Here is a 23,447-nt window from a genome sequence, read left to right as displayed (position 1 = left end):
CATTTATCCCTGCAAAATAACACAAAACACAAAGCCAGGGAACATTTAATTGGGTGACCCGCTATGACGGAAACAAAGCCCAAAATGTGTACAGCAGCCTCCAGTCTGTCTAATCGATCTCACTTCTGCTGGAGAAACTGTGCAAAAAAAAAATAAAGTTTCACAGAAACTCCGGAGCTGAAACCGCACACTCAGTGAAACATTGATTGACCTTGATGAGTCTCCCAAACTAAATTTCAAACATGACTGAACAGAGTGACCAGGGTGTAAATGTGTGTGAGTGAGGGGAGCGAGGAGGGCTGGGGGGGTGGGGGGGGGTTCCTGTGCGGCTTTCCTTAAAAAGCCAGGTCAAGCATTCAGCAGACTGTAAAAGGAGCTGATCCTCTGATCCTCTATCAGACCTCAGGAGCTGTGACGGCACCTTGCATACTAATGGGACTGCTCTCCTTTTCTTTATACTGAGGGGAATATCTGTGCCAGCAGCTGGGTCAGGGAAGACTGCGGTTTGAAATTTAGTTATTTTTGGCCTATTTTTTTCATAGAGAGAACGCACCTGTATCGCCGAGAAAGATCAACCACTTCTACGGAAAACATCGAGTTAAGAAAACATCTCAGTATTCATGCCACAAATCACAAAATCAGGAAACGACTCAAGTGAAGAGCAGCTGAAAAGCTTCATATTCAGGCTATAATTTAAAGCAACACTGAGCAGAGAGAAAAAACAGAAGAGGTAGGACATTTCTGCACCACTGTATGGAAATTTTATACGGAAAAAGGTGCAAAAATGAATGAAATTACTCCCGAGAGATGTAAAAACCAACACACAAGCATCAATTTTCTGAAATAAGAGTGGTTATGCAATATTCTTTGTAGACTAATTGCACTCAAATGCCTGTCTGTGCTTTTTTTCATATAAAGCATCAAACTGAAGTGCATCTGATGGAGCTCTTTGAGATCAGCAAGCAGCTGAGTCACCAAGTCCTCCATACCTCAACAGCTCTGCACATGAAACCAGAGCAGTAAAAGATGGAGCGAGATAAAGAGGCTGGAACCTGAGAAAACCTTTAAAATGTGCAATGAGTGCAGTGACAACACATTTGCAGTTATTACACAACGATGGATGCCTCGTTGGAAGAAAACAATAGATGTTGAGTTAAAGTTTTCAGCATTTTCAGGCTCCTCTAAGCTTTTAGTGTCACTGACTCTGACATGCATCCAGACTGTGGGAGCAGGAATGAGTTGATGGTGTAAGCAAAATAACAAAATGTTTACTTTACCTAAAGAAAACTGTGAAAAACGTTAACAGAAAACTGTATGATAGCAAAAAAGCAATGCAGTGACTAAACCTACATGTGATTCATGAGCAATACCAAATATAATAGATTTTCTTTTAAACGAACAGCTTGAAATACTGGAAAAATAAGCTTTTTCACAGAGTTAGATGAAAAGATTTATACCACTCTTATGTTTGTATAGTAAATATAAAAGCTACAGACAACAGCTTGTTAGATTAGCTGGCAACGTGGGAAGCAGCTAGCTTGGCTCTGTTTATGCTAACAAAATCCACCTACCTGCACCATTAAAGTTCATTAATTATGACGTTTTAGCTTGTTTGTTTGATGATTCACACCAAAACTGAGGTACTACACGGGCTGGACTATTTCTTGCTCAGAGCCCAGCCAGGCTATTTCCTCCTGTTTCCTGCCTTTAAGTTAAATTAGTTAAGTTAACCACCTGCTAACTGTAGCTGTTTTACTGCTCGTACTGAACCACTAAACTCTCTATTTGTGTTTTTTTTTTTTTTTTTTACTTTTTGAGATATCAGTCTCATGTCTGTATGCTAAATATGAAGTTAGGACTAGTAGCTGGTTAGCTGAACTTAGCTTGAAGTCTAGAAGCAAGTGGAAAGAGCTAGCTTGGCTTTGTTTAACATGAGAAAATCCACCTACAGATATCTATAAAGTTAATTAATCACACATTATATTTCGTTTGTTTAATCTGTATGAAAAATTAAGTATAAAAATGATACTTTTTGGTAATATGGGGACTTGTGGACGGGACTATTTCTTGGTCACTGCACCAGCCAGGCTAGCTGTTTCCTCCCCTTTCCTGTTTCCTAACAGGCTGCTAACTGTAGCATCAGAGTTAGTTTAGAGACATTAGAGTGGTATCATTTTACAGAACTAGTAATGTATATAAAATCTTGACATTTTGAGAAATTTTTGGCTTTCCATTTACCTCAGAAGTTGGCATCCATAGCTGGGAATGACGTCACACCCAAGTTGACCATGTTCTAGTAAATCTACTCGGAAAAAAACGTATTTGTGCTGGATACCAACGCATTAGGCAACAGCAACATGTCCACTGATGAACAGTTCTGTGTGTGCGACTGATTTTATGAGCCTCAAAGACGTAAGTGCTAATAAACAGATTTCACTACTATCAGCCATCTTGAATTAAAAAGCTTAATTTAGACACTGGTGGAAAGGGCTAGCAGATTTGTACAGATTAAATGAGACAATGTGTTAGTGAGAGTTAGCTAGAGGTTAGCCAGGCTAGCAATTTCTTGTTTCCAGTGTTTATGCTAAACTAACTGGCTGCTATCTGTAGCTTTGTAGTTAGCATCATGGAATAGCATATCCACCAAACTCTGTATGAAATCGTCTGACATTTTGACAGCAACGCTTTTTAGCTTTCTTGCCAAGAAGATCGATAGCACGCTTATATCTTTATGCTAAATATTAGCAGAAACTGTTTGGGGAGTTGTGTTCACCACTAAATAATCTGGCATAAACCACTTAATAGGAACATAATGTTGTTTCTACACCTTGGGTTTTGAATTAAACAAATAAGATGGCATGTTAGTGAGAGTTTTCAAGAGGTTAGCCAGGCTAGCTGTTCTCTGTTTCCAAACTGTCTGCTAGCTGTAACTTCATAGTGATCATACAGACATTACAATGGTATTATGGCATCAACAACTGACTAAACTGTAGAAAATGATTTGTCATTTTGGGGAATTTATTCTTTAGCTTTTTCCTAAAGAGATAGAGGATAAGATCATAGCATCCTCGTGTTTGTACACTCAATATGAAGCTACAGCTAGCAGCTGTTTAGCTTAGTCATGTCTAGAAGAACACCAGACCCATGAGAGAAGAAAGTTATAATTTTAACCCTCAACAAGTGTTTATTTTTTTTCACTGAACCTAAACAGATCATAACCACAGCATTGATGCCATTTTAAACAAAATTAGTTTGTACAATGTGCACAATAAAGAAACAACTTGCTAGAGTTTCACACATCTGGGTTTCCATTCTAGACATGATTGGTCAGCTTAAATAAGAATCAGGTAGAAATGGCTTGGGCAGGTATGTTCACCAAGAAATAATCCCGCACATAATACATAGAGTTGTTGTTACACCTATATAAAACAAATGAGATAAATTTGTTTCCAGTGTTTATGCAAAACTAGGCTAACTGGCTGCTACAGATATGAGAGTGGTATCAATATTTTCATCAAACTCTCAGCAGGAGAGCACAAATGTAAACTATTCCTTTAACACGGAGTTTGTGGCTTCTCTGTGTGGACTTTAAGGCTCTATAAACAGTCAAAAAGCAGATTTACTTCCAACAGAAGTGAATATATTGCAGCTGGAATATAAAAATTAGATTTTCCCCTGGATCAGCAAAAGTAGATCTGGCTCTCACTGTACACCCCAAAAAATTCCTCTCCTGCTGCTGTGTGTACCCACAGTCTGCCAGCAGATTAACACACTGAAACTGAAACTTTTCCTGCGAGATCCAAAACACACTTGAGCAGACTTGCGGGGCACTAACAGCCCTACATGAAGCACCATTATATGACTGTGTGTGCGCCCTAAATCAAAGAGGGAGGGAGGGGAGAGGAGAGGAGAGGAGAGGGGAGGGAAAGGCGGCGAATGAATTAAAGGAGGCATGCGTAAAGAGGTAACGGAGGATGGTCCGCACTGGGTTTCACCGCCGCCGCCGCCGCCGCCGTGCATCCCCCTTGTGTTACTCCTCAAGTGTCTGTTTCCCACACGAGTCAAGGTTAACAAGCCGCGCTGCCTGGTGTCTGCGTCGGCTGGAAAACGGGGAGGGGTGGGAGGTGGAGGTGGAGGGGTGAGGTGCTGCAACTATACAGTGTGATGATGCAGACAGAAGCTACTGTAGCCCCTTAAATATTCCCAACCACATCCCCGCTCCCCTGCTCAATAATATCCCCCAATACATTGTGCACCATGCGGCTCGACTCAGAATGAGCCCAAATACAGCAAATTAATCCTGCCAGCTTTTTCATTTTTTTTTTTATTTTAGATACACAATAAATTAGAGCCAGACGAGGAAAAAACTCCGGTGCGCACTAATCCGGCTGGCAGCGCGCCTCCAGGATAAAGAAAAATATATAAAGAATAGTTTCAATGGTGGCTGCGGATACTGAGCAGCGCAGACTCAGCGAGGCAAAGTGATGTGCAATAAAACAAATGTGCTAATGTATCACAAGGTAGCAGAGGAAGCAGCATCCATACCTTTCTCTCCATCACTATGCGCTTTTTTTAGGCTTCTCAACAACAGCAACTGTCGGATGATACTGTGTCTCTGTGGAGGTGTCCGGTCCGGCGCGGCGCGGAGCTTCCCCGTCACTCCTCAACTTCCTCACGGCTTCTCAGACAGCAGCGTCTCCCTATCACTTCCCCATTACTGGACAGCTAGGCGACTTATTAGCACTGGCCTGTGAGACGCCGAGCCGGGGATGGAGCCAGAGCCAGGATTGGTGAAGCCTTGTTCGGAAGGGAGCAGGAGCGCAGGCGCGGTCTCTGCTGGAGAGTCGATATAATGAAAAATTACCCAGTGGCAGGGAGTGTCAGCAAATTATCCTCGGGAGCGGGGTTTTTAGGGGGGTAACGTATACTGTCCGATGGTGGATTTAACAAAAGGAGTGTGACATGATCACCACAGGTTATTCTCCGTCTGTTCAGGTTGTAAATATATGTGCACTGCCATAACAAAGACAGAGTTTTTGTTTTTGAGATGTAGGCCACAGTGATGCACTGAATAAAACCTGTTTACTACAGAGGAGCAGCACCATCAGCTCCCTAACCAAAACAACCACAACACTCTCTTTATAAAGATTTATATAAAGGTTTTGCGAATTATAAACATAAAGCGTTTTATAATTTGTAAAGTGTCTCTGAGTACCCTCATAAATAAAATATTATTATAGTTATTAGTAGTAGTAATTTCATTTTGGTTTATAGAGCAGTAATGAGACATTGATGGATTAAAGGACAACTTTTGGTTGACAGATTGAGAAAAATCATAATGGCGACCAGCCTTGTGGACACTGGTGGACTCAAAATTAAAAAGTATTTCAGCTCCTTAAATGTGAATATTTTTTTAATTGCTTTTTTTTTTTTTTTTTTTTTTTTTAACTCCCCTCTCTCTGAATATCCTTGACAAAACCAGACATTTGAGGACGTCATCTTGGAAAACTGATCAATATTTCTGACATTTCACAGACCAAACGACAAACTGATTAACTGACACAATAATCAACTTGATTAATCAATGGTTAGATGATGGAAGATGAAATACAATAATCTGGGGTGTCTTGATGTTCAAGACAACGTGATAAAGTACCTCTGAATGGTCAAAAAGTTAAAATATCCTTGTGTGTTTTATTACAGAAGTGTAGCAGTTACTGTACTTGAAGCTGCATTAAAAAGATTTCAGTGTAAACCAGGCATTGGGATTGTTTGACCATGAATGCATCACACGCACTCAGGCTCTCTTTATCATTTTTCACCCCTGCCCCCCTGGATCGCCTGACTCCACCACTGCTTATGGAAAAGGGCTGCAAAGGATCTGACATAATTCATCTAGTAATCGATTACCAATATTAATTAATATAATGGGGATGCACATAATATATTTGGAGTGGTAAATTACCATTCGATAACAGGAAATTTACGGTATTATTTATTATTCTGATAATGAAAATATAGGTGATAAATCTTGGCTATGATGATATGTGATTTGACAGGTTATGTTAAAGAATTTAATTTGAATTCTTAGCAGGGGCATGAATAAATGAAGACGGTGCAGGCAGTGCGGTTGCACTGGAGTGGGGTGAGGAACCGTAGAGAGAGTGGACCCTCCAACTGAGTAATGTGTCTGTATACATTAACTGCAGCTCCAAGCAGTAATATAGCAGTTCATCTGGCATCAGCATCACTGCTGCCATCATTCGTGTGTCGACAGCCATGCAACACGTTAACATCAGGACAGCAGTGTGCATGAGTTTGCTGCAAAACAAGTATCTAGAGTGCACCGGGGCCCATCATAACTACCTTATGCCATTAATTTCAAGACAGAACGCTCTATAAAAGCCAAAGTATGTTTGTGCTTTTCTTAAAATGTGCTTTACAATAAAAATAAATGAACATTTAAAGAGTAAAAAATGCACATCATCTAGGCTATTGGAATTATGTTTTAAAAATTCAAAAAATATATTGTGCAAAAATGGAAAATGTAAGCAGCGCTCACGATGTACGTGAAGACAAACTGCAAGTCTGGAAGGGTCAAATCAGTGCAGGACAGTTTGTAACGTCGGCATATCTGTATTTGAACTCATTTAACCCCTCCAGCTGCAGAGGTGCATCAGCTGGACAAGAAGAGATTAAAAACAGTGAGACTGACCACTATCCTCCTTGTTTTGTGAAACCGACCTCAAAACTCCTTCAGGTTTTTTATCAGGGAAGAGCTTCGAGAAAGTGCAGCTCAACATCTGGGTCAGAGCCGCGTTTCAAACAAAGCCTTCTTTCCGCAGTGCAGCCCACTCCTTACCCACCCACAATCTCAATCAGCAGAGGTTTACTACTGAACTCTTTGGCTCAACACCAGCAGAAAGAACAAAAGATATCCCGTGGCTGATTTCTGGCACTCTGTTTGAGAATCTTAAAGCACAGAGCTCAATCTGACAGAAGCATCTAATGTGGAGATATGAGCTGGTCTGAGGAAGAATTCACTTTTTATTAAGTTGGGTTCAGTGAGGGACTGGTTGCACACAAAGGAGGCAAAGAAAACAATCAGGAGCTTTTCAGAACAATCCATCTTCAGATTCTGACTTTAATATCTAAATTCATGGGGAACACTTGACTCGGCACTTGTTCAACTCCTCTTCCTGGTAATACGTGGGTGTTCCCAGGAGATGATCACATCTGAGAGATAACTCCAAACATAATTTTATTTGATTGTGAAGCCAGTGATGAACTCAAATTAAAAAAAGTTATTCATGCTTTTTGGCAAATGTAGACTCGTGTTTATGTGTAGATCCTGAGGGTTTTTTTTTTTTTTTTTGGCCTTGTTTTTAGTCCTGGACATCAAAGTAATCTATTACAGGCTCTTCTTTAACCATCTTCGACCAGGTGCTTCCACTGGTGGCCCTGAGAGGAGAATGAGATGAGAATTAGTAATTTATTATTAATAAAGAAGAAGGACAAGCAGCCACATACAATAAAAAGTTGATAATTCAATGTGATGTTCACAGGCACCTGAGCAAAGGATGTGGGGGAGAAAACGTTTGCTCTTGCACCCCCACTTTTTGATCCAACAACTTTGTATGATTAAACAAAATGCCTCAAAATGTACCACAATCAATCATTTTTTATTGATGGAAAATAAAAATATAAAACAAAATTAATTTATTAAAATAGGGAACTTGGGTTTGGAGGTAGAAAAGAAATAATTGGTTGGTCATTTCTGCTCTATAGCCTGGGTCTCCTAGCAAATAATGAAATGAACTTAAAGTGTGGAATCATTAAAATATTGCCACATATAACTTTACTTTGAGATTATGTCTTCAAACTACAAAAGCAGCTTATTAGCCACATCATACATCTGTTAATCATCTCTGTTGAGCCAAATGATGTGTTGATATCCACAGCAACAAGTGTCTTTGGGTCTTTTAGCAAGAATCAACAGAATAGAGGGATGGTATGATTTGTTTTTTCACATAAATACCATCATATATCATATACACCCCGGTGAAATGTCAAGAAGATACAGAGGCATGAAAAAATAGATACAGAAATACAGTTTATCTCTATGGATTATATCGATGCTAAATTAACTAGACAACTATCGACATATGACGCCCCTTATCTTGTGTTTCTAAAGTTGTGTTTTTACAGACACATAAGGGATTTTTAAAATATCATATTTCTTACAGGGAGTTTGGTATAATGGACCGTTGCCACGACAACAGAAACACTTGGTAACTGCTGAAGTATGATAAGCTTGTCTTGGTCACGAGTGAAGTCATACTAATCTTGCAGACATATTCTTAACTTCAACGAGGCGCCCATGGTGGTGTTTAAGGATACTTCCTGTGACACTTGGCTATAGTGGGGATCCCCTAGATTCAGAACAGTCTCTTTAACCACAGAGGAAGACTCACTTGCTGCTGTGCTGTTTGATATGAGCGATGGGAGGAGGCGCCCTCGCAGCCGTCTCTCGCTCTATCAGTGATGTCAGCGTCGAGTTCGGACAAGCCGACTTTCCCCTGAGAATAAAAACACATCTTCAGACACACAATCGCCACTTGTATTTGTTATGAGGGTATCCAGGCTGCACGGATTTGCTAACATATTCATGTTTTACTGTTTGAATGAAGTCTTACTTTAGGGCTGTGATGACCACGTTGCGTTTGGGCTCGCTGTCATAGCTCACGCTCTCCACGCCGTAGACCTCGGCCAAGTCGTGGATGATCTTGCGGTGCTCTCTGTTCATGGGTGGGAAACAGTGGCTCCTCTTTGACTGCTTTCCCTGCGGACGGATGTTGTGTTAAAAATGCATCTCTTATGGCCTTTTGTCAGGATATTTTGTTCTTTTTCACTTAAATTCATCTGAAATTATTAGGTCACAAACACAGGAAACAGTGAATGCATCATGCAGGGTTTGTAAAAGGGATAGTTCGCTCAAAAAATGAAAATTCTGTCATTATCTACTCACCCTCATACTGATTGAAGGTCTGGTTTAGTTTTTTTAGTTCACAAACATTGCTGAAATTTCACAGGAAAGTTAATGGCGACCAGTTTTCAAATGGAAAAAAAAAAAAAAAAATTCTGGTCACCATTCACTTAAATTGTTGGGAGATTCTGCAACACTGTTTTCCTGAGAAACCCCAGCAGTATTTTGTGAACTGAAAAACAAAACCTGACCTTCAGTCAGTATACAGGTGAGTAGATAATGACTGAATTTTCATTTTTGGGTGAACTATCCCTTTTAGACTAAAATTCGATCACTTTTCAAGGCTGAATTCCTTTATACCCACTACAATCAATATATATAGTCAGTTTGTTTGATTGTATGTTTTGATCAGTGTTGATGCATTTCGAGAATAAGAGATTCATTTAATTTCAAACATCAAAAGGAGGATATCAGTGAGTATATTCACATTCGAGTGTATAGGGAACCTTGAAAACAGTTTAAACTGAGGATTTTCCAAGTTTTCAAGACTTTGCATGAACCCTGAAAACAAATCTCAGTGGGAGTAAGATTATTAACACGACAGAAAAGCAGAAAAAAACATTTCTGTAGCACAAAATCTGTAATTCACAAGAAAAGAACAACGATTTTGAAGAACGGCTGACAAAATAAATCAGTTTAATTTTACCCTTTCAACCTCTAAAAAAAAAGTACTCTGGAAACAGCAGGTGGCAAGTAGCGCTGCTTTGTTTGAAGGGGTCACAAGCCAGAAAGACTGTGAATGACTGTTCCAGTGTGTTCACAGTGAATCTGACCCTCGTGTCTCCAACAAGCTGCATAAATGGGCGCAAACACTGAAGGTAAGAGTCTTTTCAATGCCATTATAGACTCAAGTTTATCCATGTACAAAGCCAGGTCCAAAAAGAAATGGTTCTCAGCGTAAGTACGTTTGAGAAGATTTTTTTTTTTAAAGTCGTGTACACATGGAGAAGTTGGGAAAAACAACAACTGGCATGAAACCGGTCCACTTTCTCTGCCAAATACAAAAGCATTACAGCAAAAATATCGATAGGGAATTAAGATTTGATAACCTTGGTTTGGAGAAAGTAGAAGCCCACACAAGAATGCTAAAAGTAGAAAATGGAGTTGGTAAAGGCAGCACATTTAAAACGAGAGAAAATATGATGGAACCTTTCATAAGCAGACTCCGAGGTAGAAAAGCTTTGCTGCTGACACGATCTGTGGTTAGAAAGATTCAGTCGGTGATAAACAAACCTTTACATTTAGTAAAGAAACCAAGGCAACAGCGACCTTGAGAGTCTCCTGATAGCTTCAACGCATCAGACAAAGCTGAAACAAGAACATGGAGGCTATTTTTCCAACTGCCCCACGAGGTACCTACTAATTTAGTCTGGCTTAGAAACAGTCACTGTCACAAATCTACAAGCAACCACAGCTGGTTCCATCTCGCAGGTCCACTGGAGGACTGACCGAGCTCAAAAATAGCTGAATATACAACAACTGGGTCAGAAAATAATGTAAAAATTATGTAAGTTTTGGGTTTATGTTAAAAAATTAATGCCAGGGCTGAAAGTGGATTTACTTTGTTTTCTACATTGACACTAATTCTACGCAGCCTGTGTAAGTGACAAATACTGTACAGTAATGGATCATTAATTAACTTACTAACGGTGAAATACAAACCAGACTGGGATGCATCTGAACCTCATGGTTTGCATTAAAGAGTGATCTATTATAGGAGAAAAAAAAGGTGCAGCACATTCTTTATACAGCAAATATGAGCGCTGCCCTCAGGTCAGTGGTCCTGGGTGCTGTAGCTTCGCATAAATTGTGCTTAGAATTACAATTTTTAAGACATTCAGGTGGTGAATATATTGAAGCTGATTGGCAGGTGGCTACTGACCTGACCAGATCCACATTTACATGTAACAGACTGAGGGAGAGTCTCCACAGGCTGCATGTCAGCTGCATTTCCATTGCTTTTGGGAATGTAAACTAATTTCCAGATTCTACACATTTATTTCTGAGGTAATTAGTAGAATATTTAAGGGAGAAGTTAGCCTGGTGTTTTCCTTTTCACCTCATCTCCCGGCACCACGTTATAAACTCTATGAAAAGCTACTTTAAATTCTTTTGCACACTTGGATCAAAGACTTACAGCCCAGAGTCATCCTCTGGTACAGGGAAAGTTTTAACGCCCACCTCAGTGAAAGGTTACAGACTATCTTAAAAGGAAAATATCATCTGTTTATGACTATTTACCTGCAAACCTGAAAAACCTACTTTCAAGAAGATGTTTCTATGTTTCATTTTCATATGGTCTTTTATCAAATAAAAGTAAGTAAGTAAGTAAGTTCCTCTCTGAGTGGACATATGCACAGTATCTTTGTGCATCTTGGGAATTTATTCTAAATTATGTGTCTACCTTACAGTGTTGTATGTGAACTGACATGCTATGAATTCCACTGGGAAAAATAAATATATACATATGTAATGTTCAAACAGATATTAGTGATGTTGCATGAACATGAGGGGATAACAGATCACTGAGTTTTATATTCTGTGTTGTTGTCTTCTTAAGGGAGCTAATCACATGGTTGCAGTCTTTATAACATTATTAGCATACAGGCTAATTCTCCTAAACAGGGAAAACCCACAGCCTCCCTGCTATACTTTTTGTTTAAAAGGGGTTGCACAGCACTTGAAAGTAGATGAGCTCAGTTTATACTTTGTGGCTCTGTGAATAATCTGAGCTGAATCTAATCTTTAAAGCATTATGCAACTTTCACGCCTATAGTCACTGTCATTTTTTTAAAATGTACACTGCATCAAAGAACTCTTCTCATTTATGTCTTAAGCTACTAAACCCTTCTTTCTTGTGTGTTTTTGTTTTTAACCCTCTGTCAATCATTTATTGATGTATATTTGTTGTTCCTCTTCTTGTTGGAAAACAATAATACAATAATAGAATTAATAGACCAATAAACACAATAAAAAAAAAGGCAGGACTGACTGCTGACAAAAAAAGTTGCCATCATCTTAATGCAAAATTCAGTAAGGTGCTTCTGTATTCAAATGTAATGTTAAGGCTATCAATGAGCAACTTTTAAAGATTTTATCAGTATTTCCTCAGTCATTGCTGCCCAGTGTAGTGGTAGTAGTGGGCTCCCAACACGTCCACCAGAGGGAGCACCACACCACAACAGCTCACCCAAACTGGCACAATCGATTCCTTGTATATCATCTTACCTTATTAGCAAGCTCGACAAGATTCTTGATCTCCTCTTCCACCTCTGTGACAAATTTCAGGTCTTTTCTGAAAGAGAAGACGAACAGAGAGGCTTACAGGGAGTTTTCAGAGTGCTGAACAGACTGCACAGACAAAATTTTACCAACTTGTGCAATTAATAGATGAAGTATAACAGATGAGAGTTGTAATAGGACAGACCTGGCATCCTCTTTGAGGCTGTCGCTGTACACAGAGGCAGAGCGGGTGTTGAAGGGGTCAGAAGACGAGTCGATCTGCAGCGCCTCAGCCAAACGCCTGTTTCTCTCCAGAGTAGCACACTCCTGGTCACATTCAAGCCTGACAAACATGGAGGCAGATTTTACATCGAGTCAGATTCTCACTTCATTTGTTTCAATTTGCTGAACTAAAATAATATGAAACGTATACTTCTGGGCCTGTTGTCATCCATTAAATGCATCACTCTGATTGATTTATTTAAATATTAATGCACAAACAAAAAGTCATTAGTCATGGTGAACAGGAAATCCATTTCTATGCGGAAGAACGTTTAAATAATGCTTCACTTTTGATTAAAAGTATCTGCACTGTGCCAGGTCTTCTGCATAGCACCAGGCCTTGCAACACCTCATAACTGTATTAAAATGGTCTCTCAAATAACTTTTAATTTTGAGTTCAACAGAAAATCATCATTTTCCTCCCCCGTCACTCTACCTGCTCAGTTTCATCTCCTTCTTGGTGAGGAACGGGGCGATGTCCATGGAGTCGCCAAGCTGCATGTCAGACAGTTTACTGGCCATGGCGATGGCCGCGTACCTGCAGTACAGAGATTGAAGGATGTTTCAACCACTTCACATTTAAAAATTTAAACAGCTGAATACAGAAACAGTTAGACTGACCTCTGATATGAACTGGCCGCCTCTGTGCAGACCACCGTTTCCTTTCTTCGACCACAGTCACACTGTACAGCCACCTGTGAAAAGGATGAAGAATTAAATTCCACTACTACTGTAAAACATACGAGGGACTAGACTTCAACCTGGGATTTTTTTGTGAGCAGACTGGTTGAATTTCTCCAAGTAATTTTATGTGCATTTTGAAGTATTGCATTAGTACAGATGAGTATTAGGGCTAGACATGAGTGAAATAAATAGGAGGAGGAAGATTTTTATTTTGCATTTCAAGAATAGTGTTGAAATATTGAGGATAAAATTGAATATCATTCCAACTTTAATCTCATAATGGTTTTAACTTAACTCAACTTTACACTCGGAATGCAAAATTTAAAAAGCAATCATCTTCTTATTTTTTTCACTATTTTTTTTCACTAAATGTCATATTTTCTACATTGTTTTTCACAGTTTGAGGTTCAACTGGTGCACTTTTTATTAGTAATCTTGTGTCTTCTTCTTCTGCAACAGTACAATGATTTTCTGCTCGGTAGTGGATGGAAATATTTGTTTTTGCCTATTCTTTGAGAAACATCTGGATGGAAAGATAGCTAATATATTGTTTTCTGAAAGTTTACTGCAGCTAATGTGAGAAAATCCTGCAACTTTGAAAGGTTTCATTGTTTGTTGAGTTCTTCAGATTGGAGGGCTGCCACTGAAATGTTATTATTTCATCCAAGTTAAGAATTTATGATAGTTAAACACTATTACAGCAGATTTCATCAGCTGCTGGGAGCCCACATGTAAGCTAGAAAGAACATAAAAGAATAGACAGCTAGACTGTTAAACATTACCTTCAATAATTGGGAGGTGTGACACATTTATTGACTAAAAAATATTTTCATGAGGGTAATAAGTTATTAAACTGAGGAGAAACTTTTGATGGTGGGAAAATATGCCTCAACTCCCTGTGAGTCCAAGCCTGGATGTAACAAAGACCATCTGCACAAACTTTGTAACCCATACTTCACAGCTACTGGAAGTCCAGCTGCTCTCAGCATGTTGTACTGTACCTTGGCAGTGCAGGTGGTGCGTGGGCAGCTGCTGCCTTTATGACAGGGAGCGGCGCACGGGTGGCCGCAGTCTGGACGAGGCAGCACGCAGGGCTGCTGGCAGCCGCCTTCTGCCAGACACTCGCCTCGGTGGCAGATGCGTTTGCAGCGGTGATTTTCACATGGCAGCGTTTTATTACATGTCAGGCCGCAGGAGATGTCTTGCAGGTGACACGGGATGTTGCTGCGTTGCTGTGAGACAGAAGAAAAGAGTGTCACTTTAATGACAGTGATAACAAAACAAAGGAGGTATGCAAATAGTCGGCTCAGGGAACGTTACCTCATGCTTTCCCATGCACCATTTCTGAGTGAGGTATGTGCAAGGTGGACACTTCTCTTCACTGTGGCAGTTGTGGAACACTAAATAAAAGACAAATGTTAGGACAACATTCACACTGACAGTTTTTTAAACTGCAGTGTAAACATTTACGGCTTTATCTCACCTGGGTGGTCACACTCGTGTCGTCTTGTACACGGGTTTTTGCACTCTGGTGGCTTCGTGCCACAGGCGATGGGCGGATACAAGATGCTGAGCCCGCAGTGACACGTCAGCTCGTCGAAACCTGCAAACAGGAGGAATTAGGAGAGGATATGAGCTTTGTGGCAACATAATTGAATCAGCATCAGAATCAGGTTTATTGCGATGTGTGTTTACACTTAGGAGGAATTTGCCTCTGTGATTCTGATGCTTAAAACAAACATAGTTAGCAGAAAAGTATAAAGAAAAAAAAATAAATTACTTCAAGTCATGAAGCACAAATAGAAAAAATAATACCACAAAGGAAAGAAAAAGGCACAAAGATGATGTGAAAACCTCAAATTATTTTTCCTTTGAATGGCAGAATAAATACATGGTACTTCAGAGACTTGGCTCATAAATACAGTGCTGTTGGACTCACTGGACTGCCAGCAGGGCTCACAGTTTCCACGGTGACAAGGCTCCTGGCAGCGGTGGAGGCCACAGTTGAGCTTGTAGCCGCAGATCAGGAGGCACTTGTGCTCCACATTCTGGATAAAGAGACAAGAAACAAGTGACACCAGCTCCTTTAGTCTCGCTCTGTCCCAAAACCCAGTGCAGAATTCAACAAAGTTGTGTTCTAATTACACAAAATATAAAGTTATTTTAATTACAGTGTATGTTTCTTGTTTAAATGGTCTGTAAGGAACAAATTTACTGAAGAAAGATGAGAGAAAACAGACTGCTTACAGTAACATACGTACTATGTGACTAGATGTCACTTTACCACTGCAACTTTCCTGCATCTGTTAAGTTTATTCATTACATAATGTTGTAGTGTTTGCGACTGATGTTGGAATTCAGTCTGTCACTATGTAGCCTGTGTCCACGCTGCATGAAAAAACTCACATAAAACCTCTTTTAAGCTAAAAATAGAAAAGTTTTCATTTATGCATATTTGTCAAGTTAACTTGCCTTCAGTGTTTAAGGCGGACATAAAGCACCGGTTCGTTCGGTCGGGATTTTTGGGGCCGATTATCGATCTCTTGAAGAAGTCGATCACAGGGTCTATTTGAAGCCTTTAATTTATCAGACAGCAGTATTTATTTATTTAATTATTCTTAATAGCATTTTATATTCATGAACTGTTGTGCAACAATGAGTTTGCAGATGACAACGTGATAAGATTTTTTTAAGTAGAAATTTTAAAATCTACATGTATAAATTAATTAGATATTGTTATGATTTTAATACCTAATTGTTAAAAATACTGTGGTGAAAGAACAAAAACGCAAAGACAGATGTAGGCCTATGCATTTTAACCAATGAAAATAAGAAAATAACAGAAACAAACCTTCATGGCCATCAGAGTACAGGTCTCTTCAGGTGCATTTACACGCCAGTGTGGCGGACTGACCTTCAGAGATTTATGCACCAAACAGAAAACCACTGACCAAACTATCTGTTTGTCTGTGCTAAAATACCTTCTTTCCCCTTTTCTCTTTATTCAATAGGTATTTACTGGTTTCATATATTGCTCTCTTTATCTCCCGCATACTTTCGTTCCAATATGTTTGCTCATTGCTGATTGTTGACATTTCTGGAACAGAGTGTCTTGGATTCTTTTGATTGTGTTCTCCAACACGCTACAGATGCTTTTTAACAACGGAGACAAACATTTTTCTTCTTAGTGCATCTGCTGGTAACAATCGCAGTTTGCCAAATGCTCAGTGGTATAAAACCTTTTTAAATGATTAAACTAAGCATCACAAGTAGCTGCTACCATCACAACACAAACACTGTCTTTGTTCTTTTGCCACTGTTAGTGAGATAGTGACTGTCTGAATTCCAACAACAGTCACAAATACTACAGCCCGAGCTTTGGATGGTATAAATTAAACAACACTGACACAGGCTCACTAAATACTCACCACACAACACAGCTCGCCGCACTTGTGTCGGCCGCAGGAGCGTTTCTTGTTACAGCGCCTCTCACAAGTGAAGACGAGCTCCTCTGTGATACAAAGAGTCAAAGGTGAAATACCAGAAAACATAGGCAGGTGGTGATGGTACACGTGATTACTTTAATCCGGATTTGCTTAAATCTCACCTTCTTTTTGGATTGTTGCACACGGTACCTCCTGAAAAGCAAAAAAGGACGATTTTAACTCTTGGCTGTCGTAGATGGAGCACAACAAAGAACAGCAACACAAACACTGTAGACAAACCTTGGTCTTGGAGCCACATCTGCAGCTGATAGTGGAGGTCAGGGAGCAGGGCCCGCAGCTGCCCTCATGACATAACTTCTCACACAGATGGATGGTGTCTGAAAGAACACAAGTTCATTCATTCAGTCCTGACAGACTGTGAGAACAATGCCTGCAAGCTGGACATAATGTACATCCTGTCTATAAACAGTTTCATTGTCTCAGGACTGATGAAAAAGGGAGGCAGAATAAAATACGTTACTCAAGAGGAGATAAAAATGGGATTACATGTTCGTAAAACAAGTTGCAAGAATCAAACGACGACACACTTTGTCCCTCTTCCTTACCGTTGGAGCCACAGGCGAGGGGTTTGTTGCACGTCTTTCCACAGGAGGGGATGGGATCAGAGCAGCTTTTACGTTCGTCGTAGCCCAGTTCCAGCAGTTTGGTCAGTGGTGTCTGGCCACAGGGACACGTCTTCACCAGGTTCGGGGAGCGAGGGCATGGCTGGCACCGACCGTGGTGACACACCTGCTGGCAGCGGTGAGCTTCACAGTTTAACATCCTGAATGGAGGAGAGTGAGTGTCAGACAAAGGTGGGATGGTTTAAAAAAGAACTTTACTGTTAATGAATGATGGACAGACTTACGTCCCACATATTTTTTGACATGAGAAATGTCCCGAACCATCAAATCCTTCTTTATCTGTCCCGCAAAGGACTTCACGTGTGGTAACGCCACAGTAGCACACTTAAGAAAATAAAGAGACAAAAATGACCAGTTTATAAAAACAGACTTCTATTTGTCAGAACATTTAACGCAGCTGTGCCGACAAAGTGAGACTCACCCTGCTGAACCTGCAGCTGGCAGGGTTGACAGGCCCCACTGTGGCACACCTGGGCGCAGGTGTGTTCACCACAGTTTAGTAAAGCACCACACACTTTGTCACACTGCAGCACTGTACCCTGACCACAGCGCACTGGTTGACTGCAAAGATATGGAACTGTCAATATTATGACGTGAACATCACAGACAAATGAACAAATCTCTTTGAGTACCACAGAAATACATAATGTCCAGAGATAAATACAGAGGACACACAGATGGAAAAATGATTAAAGTGTACAGTACCTGGTTTTCCCACAGGTGCAGGATTTTGTTACAAAGGCAGGACATTGTGGACAAGGTCCAGGATGACATAAACTGAGAGGAGATACAGAAAGTATGTGGGAAATTTTACAACTTTGCAAACCAATCTAAGCTTGCTTATAATAAATTACACTGTCCAACATATATTATATGCAAGTTAACCCATAGAATATTGCCAACAACATTTTATTCAATTACATATTCAAATGCATTGCACCTCCTGCAATTTGAAAATTGCAGAAAGCCATACAAATTTTGATTTATTATGCAGCTCTAGCAAAAATGCCTCCAAATCAAAAAGACAGACACATAAAAAGATTGTTTCCCTGTGATTTTCTAGGCTCACATGTTACAGGGGTGGTTGCAGTCCACTCCGCTTCTTTTCTTCCCACACATGTTACCACAGCTGTGTGGAATCTCACTGCGCTGCCACTCTGGGTTCGTCACCTTACCTGCCAATCAAATGCGGAATAATAGAGTGAGAGCCTTATTTCTGTGTCAGACTTGATGGGTTAAAGGAAACCTAATCAAACCAAATTACATGTTAATTTATCTTATTTGATTACAATTATGTTACTTTTTATAATATGCATTAAGTGCACGAATGAAGCAGTCACTCACCACAGAAGCAGGTGTAGGAGGTCGGCTGTTTCAGTGCAACATTCTGGCAGGCCGGACATCGCCAACCTTCAGCTGAATCTAAAAAAACACATCTGTTTTAGTATAAACACTTTTTTTTATATATATATAAAGAGAACAGCAGATATTTCCACTGGCTCAAACTGCAAAACAACACTCAATACACTGTTGATGCAGCAGGAACTTCAAAGCCTGAGAGAGCTGTGTTTTGTTTGTTTTTTTTGTTAATGGGGCCACAGTGTGTAGGTATTGTCCATCAGCACAACAGTGTTATGCATTACAGTGTATTATGGCGAGGTCCTGTTTTGTAAAAGTACTGAGTGGAGTGTTGGTCAGTGCTGGTAAACATCCAGATGTTGTATAAGGTCCGTACCGTCCGCCTGAGAGGCCGGGGATCGGGCCCATTTCTTGATGCAGTTCAGGTGGAAGACGTGGAAGCAGCTCTGACAGCTCCACACCGGCGCCATGAGCCGAATGATGTCACAGCAAACCATGCACTCGTACTTCTCCTCAGACAGCTGCTCAATCAGACACCCTGTTCACGGACGAGATCAGAGGCTCAGGAGAGTTTTAGACAAATAAATCCCCTTCTTTAACTGAAAGAACTCCATCAGAGAATAATTATGAGCTGAGAAACTATGTTTAACCCCACAGATTATGATCACAGTGTTATCAAATATATTATGCTAAATTGCTGGGTAACTTTATGCCCACAGCAATCATACAATGCCAGTTTTATTTTACCAGCTGCTCAAATTAACTTCGACTGAATGTTTTGATCATGACTGTTCAATGTTTTCTAAGTTCATTTTAAAGTGTTAAAAGATTTTTCTGTAGATGAAACACCAGATTAAGTTGAAAGATTAAGCATTTTCCATGGAGAATATTCAAATTCAAGCATATTCCCATCCTTGAAAACATAATGGTTAGAATTAAGTATTTTCCAACCTTTCAAGACTTTGTACAACGGGAAAAGTCAAGAGAAGCTTAAATTAAGCACTGCGCATAAAACTCATCATGACACTGTCTTAACCATGTCATGAAGGAGTGTAATTTGTTAAATTATTGTCATGACAACTTGACAATATCAAACTTAAAGAAACTGTTTAGCTTTATGTTTTAATGTTACATTAAACTGTCATGTGTGGTTGGTTTTGACACCGACTGTCATGAGACTATTCTTAGTGTGTTTTGAATATTTTCCTTGCCGGGAGCTAAACAAAGCAAGGAACCCACACTGTTACTCTATTTCCTGTCAAACTGGCCACCGTAAGTCTTGGAGGCCGAGTTCCATCCTGAGCTAGACGCCGACGACTCTGGCATGACGGGGGAAAGTGCTGTTCAGTACTTTGCATTTCTCAACATGTGTTTAATTCAGAATAATATCAACTTTTTAAAAACAAGTTTTCTTCTGGATGCAGTCTGTTTTAAAAAAGTAATTCATATTGATGACAGGTATCATGACATGGTTATGACAGTGTAATGACAGTCTTACACACAACCTTTTAATAAAGTTACCAAATGGTTAATAACATGAGGTGTCATGTAGGTTAAAGGCTCCAAACATGATTAATTTTGGATCATTAGGAAATTAGGTTAATATAAACACAACACCTGTCAAATGATGAGAAACGTCTCTTGTGGCTGGAAGATTTCTTTTAGTGTGAAACAGTGAAAGTGATCTGTGATTTTTTTTTTCTGACTATAACTGAATCTTTGGTCTCCGTAAGAGTTTACAGTGAGTCTAACCTGTCTGTGTCTCTTTGCTCTCCGGCATCTTGTCCCAGTTCCTCGGGCCTGGCCGGTGGTTTTGATGATGTGTTCGTCTCCCTCCTCTGGCCTGGAGGGGTGCGTGTCTTCCTGAGCCTCGTCCAGCTTTACTGGCAGGATCCTGAGATGATCGGCCGTGGCCTGACTCATCTTGGACACTGGCCCGCCTCTCTGAGCCTGATTTGTCTTCAGATGGTGGTTTGGGCGGTTTGATTGGTCCTTGTCGTCTCTTTGCCTCGGTGTGTTTCCTCTGGTGATCATCGTGTTGAGAGTCCGGACCTGTCCTGCTCCTCTGAGGTCTTTCCCTGATGTCTGAGGGTGGAGTTTCTCCTCTGGTGTCATTTGACCTCTGACCTCCTGCTGTTGGGTTGTTCTCCTTGAAGCGAGCACTCTTCTCATTTTGCTGTCCTCTCCTTTGCTCCTGATTAAACTTCCTGGGTTTTTTAGCCCGGGCGTCTTGGTCTTCATTGGTTTGTTCTGAATTCCTGCCCACATCGTCTCTCCTCCAGTTGGGTCCATCAGGTCCATCCATGGGCTGTGCCCCTGAGTGACAGGCCCCTCCACCTCTGTTATTACCACTGTAAGGTCCAAAGTCACCTCCAGGTCTTTGGCACCAAGAGTTGGAGCCACCAAAATTCCCATTTACACTTCTGTTCCCTTCTCTCCTCCCTCTGCCTCTGCCTCGCCATCTGGCTCCATCCTCTTCTTGGTTGGGGGGATGCTGGTACGATGCATAATTTGAATTATCATGGCTAAATGGGGGCTTAAAGCCCTGATGAAAGTGTCCATATTGTTGAGAACGATCATAACCATTACTACTCAGGTTTCTGTCATTGTTGTGTCTGGGCCGGCCTCTTCTGGATTTGTGCTGATACGGTTTTCGATGAGACGCCTCATCTGGATTGAGGTCTGGTGGGTCTACAAAACGAAAAAAGTGACAGTGTTGAAAGCCTGAAGTTTAGTGTGTCACATAATTACAATAAACATGCTTAATAGGCTAAATTGCAACAACAATGACTCTTCACTGACTTCGTGCTTTTCAACACTGACTCACTCATCAATTACTGTGTCTGTAAAAAGATAGTTAGAATTTTTCAAAGTGGGGTTGTATGAGGTAAGTAGAAATACTGTTTTTGTGTAAGTAGTCTTGTTGCATTGGAGAAAGCAATAACTGACTTAAAATATTGACACTAAAAATATTCTGAATATAGTGTACACTTTAACTGAAATCATTTTTTTAGGTGGCTAGAATACATTTTGCTGCTGGTCCTGTCCACAGCAGTACATTGCTTAGGTTCCTTCCCTGGGACTGCAACTAATGACTGTTTCCATTATTGATTAATCTGCTGATTATTTCCACAGTCGATTTATTGAAATGCTCAGGTTGCTCTACTGAGTGTCAAAAAATTGTGAAAAATGGTCATCACAATTTACCAGAGCCCAACGTGACATCTTGAAATTGTTCCTTTTGTCCAACCAACAGCCCAAAACCTAAAGACTCTTCATTTACTGCCTGGGGGGCGTGACAACCAGCATCTTCTGTAGTAATACACTGACTATGAATAAGTACCTCATACAAACCCACTTCAAAACCTGAACTATCACTTCAATCAGTCTGTGATAAGAGTCGTCAAATATAAGGAGTAATCAAATGCTATTACAGCTCAAAATAAAATCTAAAAACGTAATTAACTAATATGACAACAGCAAAAATGAACCAAAAATTAATAAATGATGAAAACAAACATTTTTGTTACGACTGAATGTCTAAAATTATTATCGGTTACCAAAATTCAGATCGATTTGTTTGATTTATCAATTTAGCATTCTTCTGTCAATTTACTGCGCCTTAAAAACAATTTATTATTATGCTATAGTTATTATGTAATTATTAGCTAGTTGGCTTCAACCCAATTTAGAGAAGGTTCTCACTAACACACGAAATTCACATTTTAAAACTATTAGACGCACAGACTGGTGCTACTACGAGCTAACAGGTTAGCTACATGTTTACTAGCTCTTCATATCCGATATCATGTGAAGTGTTAGCTTTCAAAGTTCACTGTCACATGTTTTATCACGTCATATACGGACAACCTGACCACACTGATGTAATGCTAACATTAGGAGCCATTAGCAAGCTAATCGAACATATAACAAGATGAAAGATCAGCTGCTAAGTCAGTCTGCTAGTGTTAGCTGAAAGTTCATCTTAGCTAACGATAGCTACAAATCAAGCTAATTTAACGTACAACAATGACAGAATATGTAAGACGTGGGCAGACCAATCCAGTTAAATTTCAACAGTACTGACTTGTTTACACATAGGAACTAGCTTAAAGCATGGATGAGTTATTTGACAGCATGTTACTAAACTCACCTGAGTTCCCCTCAGCCATTCAGTGTGAACTCTGGTTGTTGCTTCTCCCACGCCACAAGTTTGAGGACAGCAGGCTGTTATATCAGAGATGACAAGCGTGTAGAGGTACTCGGAGATAATGTCCACCTTTTCACCCGTGTCCTGGTTGTTAAAAATGACACCAAGTCCCTTTAGACCGGGAACTATCTACCCCTTCAACTCACCTTATCAGCACTAGCTCAAAGCTAACACTGGCTAGTTAAGCTAGCGAGAATGAAAAGCGGAACTTCCGGTCAGTGCTTTTAAAATAAAACGGAAAATTATTGAATGCCAAAAATTAAATGCTATAAAATACTGGGGAAAATAACATAACATAAGTAAATAAGTAAATAAATAATATGCCCTACAGAACCCCCATTTGGTAAAATGGCAACTATTAAAGAAATATAGTTTCAAGCATATTATATTAACCAAAATAACGGGTATAAAAATGATTGGTTATTAATCATCCACGGAGGACAATGTAGGTTGTATAACCAGTGGTGGACGAAATTCTCAAGATATTTTACATGAGTAAAAATAGCAATACCATG

General features: G+C 40.0%; 2 protein-coding genes across 2 annotated transcripts in view; both read right to left on the bottom strand.

Annotated features, from left to right (window-relative positions):
• Positions 1-4,954, bottom strand: part of smarcd3b (SWI/SNF related BAF chromatin remodeling complex subunit D3b) — a 59,116-nt gene extending 54,162 nt beyond the window's left edge. Inside the window, exon 1 of the mRNA XM_084746914.1 lies at positions 4,546-4,954. Within this exon, the coding sequence (XP_084603040.1) occupies positions 4,546-4,557 (12 nt within the window). The 5' untranslated portion in view covers positions 4,558-4,954. The remainder of the gene's footprint in view (positions 1-4,545) is intronic.
• Positions 4,955-7,027: 2,073 nt separating this feature from the next.
• On the bottom strand, positions 7,028-23,122 carry nfx1 (nuclear transcription factor, X-box binding 1). Its single transcript, XM_084747397.1, has 23 exons — positions 22,876-23,122; positions 20,475-21,413; positions 19,099-19,260; positions 18,708-18,785; positions 18,433-18,538; positions 18,069-18,140; positions 17,785-17,924; positions 17,588-17,687; positions 17,286-17,503; positions 16,960-17,057; positions 16,842-16,872; positions 16,663-16,745; positions 15,174-15,282; positions 14,718-14,837; positions 14,555-14,634; positions 14,236-14,466; positions 13,172-13,245; positions 12,987-13,088; positions 12,474-12,611; positions 12,275-12,341; positions 8,697-8,842; positions 8,475-8,579; positions 7,028-7,461 (listed from the first exon to the last, which is right to left on the bottom strand). The coding sequence occupies exons 1-23, from the start codon at positions 22,892-22,894 to the stop codon at positions 7,386-7,388; spliced, it is 3,294 nt and encodes a 1,097-aa protein (XP_084603523.1). The 5' UTR covers positions 22,895-23,122; the 3' UTR covers positions 7,028-7,385.
• Between the last annotated feature and the right edge of the window lie 325 nt (positions 23,123-23,447).

This window comes from Lutjanus erythropterus, chromosome 21, assembly GCF_056507025.1.
Source record: "Lutjanus erythropterus isolate fLutEry1 chromosome 21, fLutEry1.hap2, whole genome shotgun sequence".
NCBI classification, from domain to species: Eukaryota; Metazoa; Chordata; class Actinopteri; order Lutjaniformes; family Lutjanidae; genus Lutjanus; species Lutjanus erythropterus.
The sequence above is the reverse complement of the archived record's forward strand: the minus strand, read 5'-3'. Positions and strand labels throughout refer to the sequence as shown.

Bases quoted from the DNA above. Each gene is read 5' to 3' on its own strand.
- nfx1 (XM_084747397.1), bottom strand. The intron at 16,746-16,841 runs GTGAGATTTAAG...TTTGTATCACAG, and splicing joins TGCAACAATCCAAAAAGAAG to AGGAGCTCGTCTTCACTTGT. The intron at 14,635-14,717 runs GTGAGATAAAGC...TCTTTTATTTAG, and splicing joins ACACGAGTGTGACCACCCAG to TGTTCCACAACTGCCACAGT.